This window comes from Typopeltis vanoorti, chromosome 1, assembly GCF_054136105.1.
Source record: "Typopeltis vanoorti isolate ZY-2024b chromosome 1, IOZ_Tvanoo_1.0, whole genome shotgun sequence".
Lineage (NCBI taxonomy): Eukaryota > Metazoa > Arthropoda > Arachnida > Uropygi > Thelyphonidae > Typopeltis > Typopeltis vanoorti.
Window position 1 is genome coordinate 171,752,580 of NC_143549.1, and position 14,159 is coordinate 171,766,738.

General features: G+C 34.9%; 1 protein-coding gene across 2 annotated transcripts in view; it reads right to left on the reverse strand.

The window, feature by feature from the left end:
- GABA-B-R1 (gamma-aminobutyric acid type B receptor subunit 1) overlaps positions 1–14,159 on the reverse strand; it is a 194,835-nt gene that overhangs the window by 93,984 nt on the left and 86,692 nt on the right. For both annotated transcript variants that reach the window (XM_090395464.1, XM_090395455.1), the window contains 2 exons: positions 11,181–11,244; positions 3,542–3,619 (listed from right to left, as the gene is read on the reverse strand). In XM_090395464.1, coding sequence (XP_090251590.1) covers positions 3,542–3,619; positions 11,181–11,244 — 142 coding nt within the window. The remainder of the gene's footprint in view (positions 1–3,541; positions 3,620–11,180; positions 11,245–14,159) is intronic.

A 14,159-nucleotide genomic window follows, 5' to 3' on the forward strand; every position in this document is an offset into this window, starting at 1 on the left:
CAGAAAGAAAAAGAGACATAGCTCAAAATATGCAAAATGACACAGCACTAATCACTAAGAATGAAGAGGATTTGCAAAGTATAATTAATAAACTAATAGAGCACTATGATAAACTTGGTCTAAAAGTAAATATCCAGTAAAGTAAACAAAAGCGATGATAATCACAGATAAAGAGAATGATAAAATAATAACTTGTTATGTCTGTATAGATTAAGGTATCCCTCAGAAAAATGGACTATTTGAAAAAAAAGGAATGGTAAAAAAAGGCTTTTGATTATGGAGTTGTGGTTACTATAAAGATTAATTCAGGATAGCTAAATAGAAAAACATACAAATGAACACAAGTACTTGAAGGAGCAAACTAAAAAAAAGTTGACTGAATGATAAGGAAAAGGAAATTCTTTGATCACATGCTAAGACAGTGGCTTTCAAACTTTTTAAGGAGATGCCTCCCCCCTTTTTTTGTGAAAAAAAAATTCTCACATCCACTACATTTTTATAAAACAATGATGACTTATAATTTTCTTAACATGTGTTTTATACTAGTAAACTAAGATGTTCTTACAGTTTTTTGACATTACACAATTATTTTACACAAAAACTTTACTTTAGTATACACAAAAACGTTTACTTTAGTTTTTACTTTGGTAAAAACTAAAGTAAAATTGCACATAGATATTTATTTTAAAAATTATCACTTTTAAATATCCAACCTAATAAAAACAAACAATAATATTGTTCATTATTTTGCCCAGAAAACAACAGTCTCTCCAAATGCCTCTATCCATCTGCATTCAAATGCAGTCTGTCTCTTCCATACAGCTCCCTTCTATTCTCAAATATACTCCACACAACTATATATTTCAAACCCCTTTCTCTGCACATTCTTGCTATCATCTCATTCATCATCAGTGTTCTTCTCATCCACTCTGCATTATCATACTGGAGTAATACTATCTTTCCTCAGACACATTTCTGCTGCACTATGTCTAATATTAACCTCAAATCTCGTGCTACACAATTTACCCTATCTCTCAAGTCATTTGCAAGAACCATTACTATCATCTCCCCCACACTTTCATCCCTCATCACTGCCACACTCTCTATTGTTCCACCAGGCAAGCACTCTACTCTGCACACCCCGAAATGTCGAATCTCCATACATGACACTCCGAATAGATTCATTCATCCTTCTCTTGCTAGCATCCCTGACTCTTACGGATTGCAATCTCTCTACTTTCTCTCCCAACCTTCCTCCCCTCTCACATCATCATTCATTCATTTTCTCACATCATTTAACATTCCCTTGCTTCCATACTCTCTCATCATTTTGCAATTTCTTCTCTTCCACTGTCTCCCCCATTCTCTCGCTTTCCTCTCTGAGGCTGTTCTCTTACACCCACTCTTGTCCCTCTCATACTAGCCAACCCTATCTCTCCTCCCAATATTTCATTCATCCTCCTCCACTTAGTCTTCATTTCCTTCCATCTCCTTTCTCAGCAGTTCTATTTCTCTCTCCATACATTCTGCTTTCAACTGCCTTCACACATACAATCATGGCCATCAGAAAAACCATCTCTGTCCACTAAACTACCAAGGCTAAATCTATATGTAGGTCTTTAACATTCTCTCCGTCTTCTAACACACTACTGTCATCCACAAACTGAAATCACCTATTTCCAAAGCACCATCTCCACCACTGCTAAATCCCAAAATTGAGACACTCATGTCTTCCACCACCTGAATTTCATGCACACATACACATTCCCATCTTGCACTTGCCACATTCTTAAGCAACATACACACCGCATATATAGCAAGCTACAAAATCTTCAACTAGGTTATGAATAATGTAATCTTTAAATGGGAGAGGGTTAGCTGTTACTGAAACAGGCAGCTATCATTCTGAATATAATCACTATACATGGAGACAATACTGATATCATAAAATCCTAACTAAATATTAAATAAATGCTATACAATTATACAAAAAATCATCAATTCAAATAGTGCAAATTTAAATACCAGTATTTTCACAAACTAAACACAATAATATCTTTCCTTAATATTAATATTTATTTTTTTTAATAGCTCACATCACTTGTTGCATCTGTCTTTATGTGCTAGCAGTGCCCTTTAAAATTTAAATTGCACTTAAAAAACATGTTTTTATTTTTATTTTTTTTTTATTTTTATTATCCAGGCCTCCATGGAGTCAAAAGACTCATCGCGGGAGGTCCTTCCTAGGAAACAAAAAGTCTATCAAGACTCATCATGGAAGGTCCCTCTTAGGAAACACAATGTCTATCATACCATTTCTTAAACTCATTGCCCGTTCTCACTCTCACCACTCTATCAGGCAATGCATTCCATGGTTCAACCACCCTCCAAGCAAAGAAACCACTCCTCATTCTCTAGCTCACAGTTTCCTTTCTTAACTTACAGGGAAGGATGGCCCCTTGTCATCACTCCACGCTGTTCAACCAAGTGAAAGAACTCCCCAGTGTCAACCCTGTAACCACCTCTCAACAGCTTAAAAGTCTCAATCATATCACCTCTCCTTCTTCTATCCACCAAACTTTGCAGTCCACATTCCCTCAGCCAATCCTCATAACTAACATTGTACAGTCCTGAAACCATCTTTGTTATCTGCCTTTGTACCCTTTCCAAAGTTAATTTATCCCCTTCAAATCCTGGGGACCAAATCTGTGAACAATAGTCTAAGTGTGGTCTGGAGTTTTATACAAAGGAATAATAACTCTTTTATTTCTGCTGGTCAGAGTCCTTCTCATTATTGCAGCAATCCTCTGTGTTACCTTCACCACCTTTGCAATATGTCCCCTAAACTTCAGGTTTCTATCAATCATAGAAACCTGAACCCCAGATCTCGTCTCCAGATCTTCCTCCAGTATAGCTCCTCCAATAGAGTATGCAAAGTCCTATCGATGTGTCCCAAACCTCAAGATCATACATTTTGCTCCATTAAACCGACAACCCCCATTCATCTGCCCATCTGTGTAGTTTATTCAAATCCTCTTACAGGGCTACCACATCTGCTCTATTACTAATAACCCTTCCCAGCTTCACATCATCTGCAAACAACTGACTATCCCCTTGAAATCCACTGACAATGTCATTGATATGAAGGCTTGATTGAAGGCATTGATATGAGGATATGTCATTGATATCAATTGATATGTCATTGATATGTTATGTACATGACAAGCCAGCAACATGAAGGGAGCGGGCTGTTTCATTTTTAAAATGTCATTAGATGTGGAAGATATAACTGATTGTGAAAAAAAAAAAAAAAAAAAAAAAAATTCAATAAAGAGCCAAGAGGCTCTTTATCGAATAGCCCTAGTGTTGTACTACCCAGGTGATGACTTACGCTTGGACTCGCCGATAGTTCTTCGGCATGAAACTCTCAGATTTCAACAGATTCGATCTCTAAGTTGCATATCCAGCTTTAAAATAATGAGGGATTTATTATTATCCCCTTAACTTAAAAAAAAACATTATTATTAAAAAATTCCATTACCTGCCCATTTTTCTGCCTTGAACCAAGTCAGGTTATCAGTCTGAGTATCAAAGAATCCAAGCGTAGTATATGTGCCATCTGCAAGATAATTAATAATAAAATCATGAATACAAACAAAAAAATAATAATAACTAAAGGATAACATGGACATGACAAAAAATCTTAATACCATTTGTCTGTTAAGGTGATAATTTTCTCCTTATAGTAATATTGCCCTGAATGTTGTTTCATTATGTTCATTACTTCTAATCAACTTGCATGCTCTGGAACATTTCTAAAGCTCTATATGGCTCAAATATAGTATTGTCATAACTGTATAAATTGTGCATCCCAAACATTCGAATTTAGTGTTATTTACAAGCCAGGCACTCACCCTGAGCAGATGCTGCCCTGGTAGGTAAAAGACAAAAAATTATATAAATACAAAACAACTATTTAACTATTTAAAATAACAAAGTTGGGGTGCTTAAGGGTCAAAGCTGTATAACTGAGAGGAGACCTCCACATAGCTTTTAAATGAATGCAGAGAACCGACCAGAGCTTCTGACCTAATGTCCAATCCTCACCTTCTCGTGGTGCACCCTATTGGGTATCTACTTTGATACTGAACGAACGAGGATGGGCTAGCAATTTGGGATTTAGCTGACCAAATTGTATTCTTATTGGTTAAACCAAAATAAAAAATGATGGTACAACATGACAAAATTTCATGCCGGCTGGAGCGTCGCCCGGTTAAACAAGGCCCCCGTTGTTTTCGGCAGGGAACCAGGGCGAACAGCGAAAAGTCAGCTACTGGAACAAATCTGAAAACAAACCCCAACTCAACATCACCAGAGTTAAAGATCGGTACTATCAATGTAAGAAGCCTGAATGGCAAAGAAATGGAGCTAGCTGAGGAATTAGATAAGTACCAGATCAACATAATAGGGGTGACTGAAACAAAAAAGACCAAAACTGGTGAGATCTTTTCTGAGCAATAAATACAAAATGTTATATTCAGGCAATGACAATCAAGGAAAAGAAGGAGTAGCCATAGTATTCAATACAAAATACGAGGCTAATCTTCTTGAATGGCAGTCAGTCTCAAGTAGAGTAATGTGGGCAAACATGAGAATGGGGAACTGGACAATGAGACTTATTTGTGCCTATGGTCCCACAGAAGGTTCTACTAAGGTAGAAGTAGAGAAATTTTTTGAGGCTTTAGAAAAAGCAACTGACACAATGAAAAAGGAAAAGTTGGTCCTTGTTGGGGATCTAAATAACAGAGTAGGAAATGTTTGTGTGACATACAAAAATATTTTGGGAAAATTTGGAGAAAAGAGCAAAGCTAATAATAATGGCAAATATCTGTTGGATTTCTGCTCAGGACATGAACTGGTTATTACTAACACTATGTTCCAACATAAAAATGTGCACAAATTCACATGGAGAGAAGAGGCTAGGAATAAGAAAAGTCTCATTGACTATGTTATTGTTGATAGTGATGTTTTCTCCCTGGTGCAGGACACCAGAGTGTACAGAGGATTTGAAATTGGAAGTGATCACTATTTAGTCTTGAGCAGGATAAAATTGAATTTCATATTGATAAGAATAACATGTAAGAAAGTTTTAAAGCGAATAAAAGTTGAGCAGCTCTCAGATGTGAACTGTAGACTAAAATACAGAAAGATTATTTAAAAGAAAATGAAAGAGTTTGAGAACAGGAATCAAACCTTGGAGATTCAGTGGCAAACTCTGAAGAAAACATTGCTTGATTCTGACAGAGAGGCATGTGGTGAGGTTGTGTGCAAGGATAAAAAAATCAGAACTCCCTGGTGGACGCAGGAAGTTAAAGAGGCAGTGAAGGAAAAGAAGAAAGCATATCAAAAGTTCCTGGCAAATAAGTCAGCTTTTACTCTTACAGAATACAGAAACAAATGTAAGAAAGCTAAACAGTGTGTAAAACTAGCTAAACAAAAGTAATGGGAGGGCTTTAGCAAGAATATAGAAAATAAATATCAAGAAGGTGGCAAAATATTCTGGAGGTTGTTGAAGAAGCTTAGGAATGGAGGAAAGAGTGCTGTAAAAGGAGTTAGAGATGATAAAGGTGACATGAAAACAGGAGAAAAAGATATTCTTGAAGTATGGAGTAATTACTTTGAAAAACTGCTAAATGAAACAAATAGTGATGACAGCACAGTGATAAAAAACACTGACCAGGCATGCAGTCAGGAATACATATCCATACTTGAAGTAGAAAAAGCCATCAAAGGCTTGAAATGTGGAAAGGCAGCAGGAGTAGATGATATTCGACCAGAAATGCTGAAGTATGGTGGTATAAAAGTCTTACAGTGGCTGCACTGCATAGTTCAGAAATCCTGGACAGAGGGACGAATTCCCGATGATTGGAGTAGAGCTCTCATAGTACCCATATATAAAAAGGGAAATAAAACTGGATGTGAGAATTACAAAGGTATTTCCCTACTGAGTGTTCCTGGCAAGATCTATGCAAGTATACTTGAGAAACGGTTGAGAATAATTGTGGAAGAAAAGCTTGGTGAAGAACAAGCTGGATTCAGGCCAAATAGAGGCTGTCAGGATCAGATCTTCACTTTACGACAAATAGTCGAGAAAGCATCGGAATACAACAAAGATCTTTTCCTCGATTTGGAAAAGGCATATGACAAGGTGCCAAGAGAGAAGCTATTCAATACACTGTAGTTATATGGTGTCAATGGGGCATTATATCAAGCAATACTTAGTCTTTATTTGAGTTGTAAGTCAGCAGTTAGAATTGAAGGAAGTACAGGAAGATGGTTTAATGTTAAATCTGGTGTGAGACAAGGATGTACATTATCCCCTCTGTTATTCATTATCTATATGGATCACATTATGAAGGAATGTGGTATTAAACCTGATATCAAAATTGGAGATGTTAATGTCAGCTCTTTGCTTTATGCGGGTGATGTTATACTTCTAAATAAATCCGCTACAAGTCTGCAAGATTCTCTGACTAAATTGAATAGCTGTTGTAATTGATATGGTATGAAGGTCAGCAATAAAAAGACAAAGACAATGAAAATAGGCAGAATCATTGAAAATGTCAACTGTGTTGTGAATGGAGAACCTGTGGAACAAGTTAAACATTTCAGCTACTTAGGCACGATTTTTAGTGAAGATGGTAAATTAAATATAGAAACAGACAACAGAATCAGCAAAGCTGGTATGGTGGGAAGTCAATTGAATAAATTCATATGGAATAAGAAAGAAATTAGTCAGAACACTAAATTAGCAGTATACAAGACAGTGTTCAAACTAGTTTTAACTTATGGATCTGAGAGCTGGGTCAGAAGTAAAACACTTGACCAAAGACTAAAGACCGCAGATATGAGAGTCCTGAGAAAGATTAAAGGCGCGAACAGATGGCATCATTGGCAATATCATATTAAAAAATGAGGATATTAGGAAAGAACTTGACATTGTCAGCATCCAGGAATATGTTAGTAGAGCTAATTTCAGGTGGTATGGTCACTTAAATAGAATGGGAGAGGAAAGATTAGCAAAACAAGTGTTCTCTGCCAGGTTGGCAGGAAAACGACCCAGAGGAAGACCAAGATATAGGTGGATTGATACGGTACAAAGTGCCTTAGACGATAGAATATAAGATCTGATAATGTTGGAGGCTTGACAATTAACAGACTGATCTGGAGGAAAATTGTAGATAGGAAGTTAGTAATGATGTAATTTTTTCATGTAGTACTGTCATATCCTGTACACCCCTTGAGGGTACATGGCAGGAATTTGACGATGATGATGATGATGAAATAACAAAGTTTTTTATTTTATTTTATTCTACTTAAGTATTATGTTTTTGAAGAAATGATTTCTAAATTAAAACCAGCAAGCATTCTGAAATTGGAGAAAAATGATAAACAATATTTGCCTAGATGCATTAAAAAAAATCTATTTACAGCATAGAGAAAATGCATTTCACCATGGGAAGCACAATTAGAGAACCATACAAAATATATGCCCTGATGACATGTAAGTCCCTGAATATAATATATCAAGAATTAGCTAGTATGCTTAAGCAGAACTTGTTATTTGTGATAATCATGTTGCACGGGGTGTTCTAAGTTGTCAGTTTATAAATCCCTAAATTGACAACTTATAATTAAGCTCACAGGAATGACAAACTAGTGTATAGCAAAATAAATGAAATTTATTCAATTAAATCAAATTTACTGCATTGAAACATTCTTCTTCAATACAAGTATAGACTGAAATATTTGCAGAAACATGTAAATAACCAACTAGTAAATAAAAATGTCCAAAAATGTTCAGGTATACTAAGCAAAAATGAATGAATTCCACTGAATTAAAAATCAGTTTTGTTAAGTAAACTTAATAGTGCAGTTAAACAGTTGCCAAATATAAATACCAATATACTCTCTCAGATGCCAAACTTGGGAAACTAAATGGATCATAATTTCCAGCTTTGTAGTCCAGCATGTAACCTTTTCTAATGGGAACATAATTAGATAATTCCAAAGAACGTACAGCATGATCACTGTCACCAACTGGTAGTAAAATAGTCATATTCTTAACAGAGACTCCTTCTTATGCTATGAACAAATCCAACTCTCTTTGACCTTGAATTCCTTTTTTCACATGCTGCTTGAGAAAGTTGTCTCACAACAATTCAATAAATTCCTCTTTTTCTTATCATGAGATTTCTCTCCTATCCAATCAGGATTGGATGGGAGAGAAATTAATAAGGCTAAAGTGGTGATGCATTTCTTCATCCACTGCAACTGAGCCAACAGGTCTGTAGCAACATAAGGGTGTTTTGTTGCTACAGACCTGTTGGCTCACACCCTTATGTTGCTACAGACAACAGGTCTGTAACAACACCCTATCATATCTTTCATTTTGTTAGCCTCCACTTCACACCAGATAGCCTCAAATTCACTGCTACATGGGACATTATTACCATCATTGTTTTCTTGTGTTTCTATCCTAACTGGACTTAAGTCATTTGATATCATTAGTAGTACACTCCCTCTTCTATTTCTTCTCTCATTCCTAAAAATAGTATACGAATTACACTAGATCCCAGTTACCATATAGGATTCTGATAGCCAGGTTTCACTAATACCAACAATCTTAGTCTACATCATATTCAATAAAGCAACAAACTCGACCTCTTTGTTTCTGATGCTAATGACATTTGTGTATAGACATAACAAATTACTACCTAGCCTATTTTTATAATTAGATATGCAATCTATTTGGCCTTGTAGAACTTTCCATTTTCTCTCCCCAGACATACTCAAAAGGTCCAAACTCAAAGCATATTTTCCCCCGCTTCACCAGACACATAACTATGTTCAAAGCCATTCATATCTTTATCATATTTGCATATCATAGTTGAATTTTCACATGCAATTTCTCCATTCCTCTCTTGATGACCTAGTTTCCCTGACTATCTGCATTAGGTCTCATACCAATAAGTAATTTTTTGAGACTCCTAATGCAAACGATTTTAAGTGCAAGCCATCCTTCTTATACAAATCTTTCTGATATCAAACACACTCCACACACCTAAAAACTCACATACATATCTTCTACATAGCTTGCACATGGAATCATTTGCTATCATTGCCCTACTTCTTAACTCGGTACTGTCATATCTAGGTAGCAAACCTACAAATTTTACTCTCTCATATTTCTTTCTCGCTTCTGGAGAGGATATGAAAAGTCTGTTTCCAACAGACCTTTCATATCCTCTCTCATACTACATTTGTTGCTATCTAAATTATTAGTACCTACCAGTAATGAAATTCATCTCACATCTAAAGACAATTACAAACATCCATGTCCACAGTGCAATTTAAACTTATTGATTGGATAGATAGTACACTAACCACTCAGCCAGCCAACCAGGTTAGCTGTTATTGCTGTTAAATCAAAAATAAACAAATTATGCAGCAATGTACATCCTAAAGCAATTTCTCAGACACTCAATAAACAAATGCATATACAAGGGTGGTCTGAAAAGTTCTCAGCCTAACAATGAAAAACCGAATTTATAATTTCAAAATTATTTTTATTTTCCAACATAATCTCCCTTAAGACTAATATTTATTATTAGTCTTAAGGGAGATTAATTAGTTTTAATTAGTCTTATGTTAAATAAATATTATTAATATTTATTTAACATTTATTCCAGCGATGCTCCAGTGCCATTATCCCCTCCCAGTAGTGGTTCTCAGTAAGATCTGCAAAATACCCCTCTACAGCTGCAATCACATCTTCATTCGAAGAAAAACGCTCACCAGCGAGGAAGAGTTTTAGTTTTGGGAAGAGACAGATGTCAGAGGGAGCCAAATCTGGGGAATAGGGTGGATGTTCCAACAATTCGTAGTGCAGATCCCTTAATTTTCCCATTGCCAAAACACCTTTGTGGGCAGGTGCATTGTCCTGATGAAAGATGACTTTTTTCTTCTGCAAACCAGATCTTTTCTCACAAATTTTTTGTCTAGTCTGGTTAAAAGATCGGAATAATATTCCCCAGTTATTGTTTTACCCTTTTAAAGATAATTAATAAACAAAATGCATCCCAAAACACCAATGCATTACCTTTCCTGCTGATGGAACCGACTTTGTCTTCTTTGGTACTGAATAACTGGCTTCTGTCTGTTGTTTTGACTGCCGTTTGGATTCTGGTGTGTAATGGTGAATCAAATCTCATCCATGGTATTAAATTGAAGCATAAAATCAGTTTTATTCTTGTTAAAATGCTGCAAGCGCTGTTCGGAGATTTTCATACGAGTGCGTTTTTGATCTGCTGTGAGTAAGCGAGGCACCCATCTTGCGCAAAGCTTTTTCATTTGCAATTCTTCATGCAAAATATATCCTATACATTCTTTTGAAATGCATATAGTCTCAGAAATTTTATGCACTTTGACTTGCCGGTCAACCAATACTATATTGGGCATTTGATCAATGATTTCTGGTATTGTTACACTTTTTAGAAGTCCTTCACATGGATCATCTTCAAGGCAGGTATGGCCACATTTAATCCCGGCAGCCCATTTCTTAATTGTTGAAAACAAAGGAGAAGAGTGCCCATAAGCTTTTATGAACTTCGAATGAATTTCTTTTGCCATTAAATCTTCTTTTACAAAGAATTTTATAACTGCACAATACTCAATTTTATTCATTTTATTCATTCAAGGGCTACAGACAACACTTTTGCTTCAGACTTTACATTTGCAATTTTACATGGATGCTTATGACAGATGTACCAACTTAGAAAAAAAAATCTTGCCGATAGTGTTGCCATGTATGGTTGAGGCCAAGAGCTTTTCAGACCACCCTCATACTCAATATTTTCCATTTAGGACTTTCAAAACTTTATGTAAAAATTCTGTTCTTAATTTAAAAATATCTGGATATATAAATCTGAATTGATATTTATTCCAGTCTAAATTTTTAACAGACAGTAACAAAATTGATTTCTCAATAAAACTGGATTCATTGCTTTACATAGTCCACATTTTTATACAGAATAAATATGATGAAATGGGCATTAATTTCTAGTGATATATTAACCAACATCATATTTGGGTAATAATTAAATATGATGAAAACTTACTGATCATTTGTTCAATCAACGTCCAAGCAATACGGTCTCCTTTTGACGAAAAGGCAACATGACCCTGACAAGTAATAAATACAAACGCTATCTTTAGGAATTTATATGGAATCAATTTACTCACTGAACTAGATTGTTGCTGAAGTAATAAGTTCATATTAACATTAGCAATAACCATTTCAGTCACTTTGAAAATAGAATTAAAAGCTGTATCAAGAATATTAGAACATTCATATAGCACTAGGAAAGATCTCAGAAATTTATTTAAACAAAATACCTACGTGTTTCACAACCTTTTGTCTGACAGTGCTATTAGTATTATATCAACTAGAATGCACAAGATGTAAAAATACCCAAACTCATTTGGGTATTTTACACCTTTATGATTCTCTTTGGTTGTTTATTAGTGTATATCAGTACATAGTAAACAGAACATTTTCACTGCACAGCAGAGCAAAAATCTAGAACTTAAAGGATATCTAAAATTTAATATACAGATCATAGAATCTCTAGAACATAAGAAAAGAGAAAAAATTCTTCAAAATAACTCCAAATAACTTATAACTTACAAAAGTGTTTGTGGTTGCATGATTTACATTTGAATTCTTATTACATTTTATCTATTAATTTACATGTGTATTTTTTTATCACATTTGAATTTCTTTAATTTTTCATTTGAATTTCTTTAATTTTTCATTTGAATTTTCATTCATTCAATTCATTTGATTTTTTTTTTTTTTTTTTTGAATTTTTGGAGAAAGTTGAGGAGATAAGAGACCTTGGAGTGGTGGTAGACAAGGTTCTGAAGTTTAGAGATCACAATGCACAAGTTGTGAAGACATCTCATCAGATTATGGCAATGATATAGAGGACCTTAACTTGTAGAAATAAAGAGGTTCTGGTTGCCTTGATCTGGCTTTGATCAGGCTTCATACAGATTATTGTGCACAGATTTGGTCCCCTAGTTTTCATGGTGATGAGAATATGTTGGAAAGTGTCCAGAAAAGACTGACTGAGGTCGTATTTGGTCTTTGTGATGTGGAATATTTGGATAGATTTAAAGAATGCATTTTGCAAAGCCTTGTATAGGAGGAAGAGAGGGGAATAAATGGGTTGTTACCAGGTTAATGTGGAAGAAATTTTTTGTAGAATGGGAGAAAGGGTAGAATAAGGAGACATGCCTGAAAGTTGTATAAGGAGAGTGTGAGCAGGAGTATAAGGAGTGCATTCTTTGCATGGAGAGTGGTTAGTCAGTGGAATGCATTGCCTGACATTGTATTGAAAGCATGCTTTAAATACATTGAATGAATTTAAAGCATGGTTTGATGGGTTTTGTGTGTAACAGTATTAACAGGGTTTGTGTGTAACAGTCTGGTGTTAATAATAATTATAATTAAATAAAATAATTTTTATTATTTCATTAATAAGGTTGTTGTTTTCCAGTAGTATGACTATGACTGAGTTGCACCTGAAATATAGTCTGTAAAACCAGTTTTCCTCTCTAATTTCAACACAGCTAATAAACTCTCTTTGATATATAAAGATTTTATTAATAATTTTTAATGATCATCAGGTATTATTATTATTACTATTATTCAGAAATAATGCATACAGTCTAAAGATCTTCATAGAGTCTAATGGGAGGCCTACACTAACCATTATTCACACAATCATACCTGTCATTAAACAAGTTCGCTGACAATGCACTCCCAACTACTTCTCATAAACATTTACTGCTCTCCAAGCAAATATCCTTACATCCTTGCTAACAACACTCAACTCAACTTCAAGGGTAATTCCATGTCCTCTCCTCCTACCATCATGAACTGGAAAATTCAGAATTTTGAGAAGAATTCAGAATTAAGATTCAGAAGAATCTGTATAATCCACTAAGTAACTTAAATATTTTTATCATAGTTCTTTTCTATCAATCAACTAAATTTTGTAGTCCACAAACCTTCACAGTTATCCTTGCAAGGACACTGCATGGATTCGTAACCAACTTACTCACTATCTTCTGTATAGAAATCAATCTGAATCACTATCTTCTAAATCAAAATGATCACTTTCCAGAAAAAAGTAAGCACATTCTCATCCCCAAGAAACCAAGATCATATCAATGGATAGTATTCATCCAGATATGTTCATATCAAAGCCTCATAAAGAGCAATAATAACTTCCTTATCTGTACTTGTTAGTCAAGTTTTATTTTGTTTTATTTTTAACACATCTAAGTCGGGGCTATCCAACCTTAGGTAATCCGAGGACCACATTAAAAAAATACATTTATCTGAGGGCTGCATCACAATGCATATCTAGTAATTTAGTGAGCAGTAGCAACACAACCTCGATGGCTGAAGAAACGAACAACACTAATCACGTCCTCACATTTCCCGTGACTGCCCAGAGCATGCATGTTTCAACAAAACAGTGTAAGAACACTTCTTTGACACATCTAATATTCAGAAAACATGTTGGTTTATAGTGGTGTAAAAACACTAAATAAATTTACCAACATCAAGATTATCAATAGAATTAAAATATCTAATACACATTCGATTCAAATTGTTGTTTTATTTTTTCACTCAAGAAAATTAAAACCCACAGGTAGGCTGCACAAAATCGCACCGTGAACCGGATGTGGCCTGTGGGCAGATAGCCCTGATCTAAGTGATCCATTATGCTATTTTGCCCACTTCTGCAATATGTCCCATAAGCTTCAACTTTCTATCCAACATCACTTCAAAATTCCTAACCTCATCAATTTCTTGAAATACAGTTCCATGATTACAAACTATGTATATCTTTTGCACTTCCTCACAATGTCAGTCTATTTAAATCATATTGCAGGATCGCTAAATTAGCTTTATTTACTAGTACTCTCTACAATTTAGTATCATCAGCTATTCAATCTGCCTAGTCAAGAAAATAGTGCCACTGATCTACAACAATTTAAATCCCCAATGGGTATATGAATAT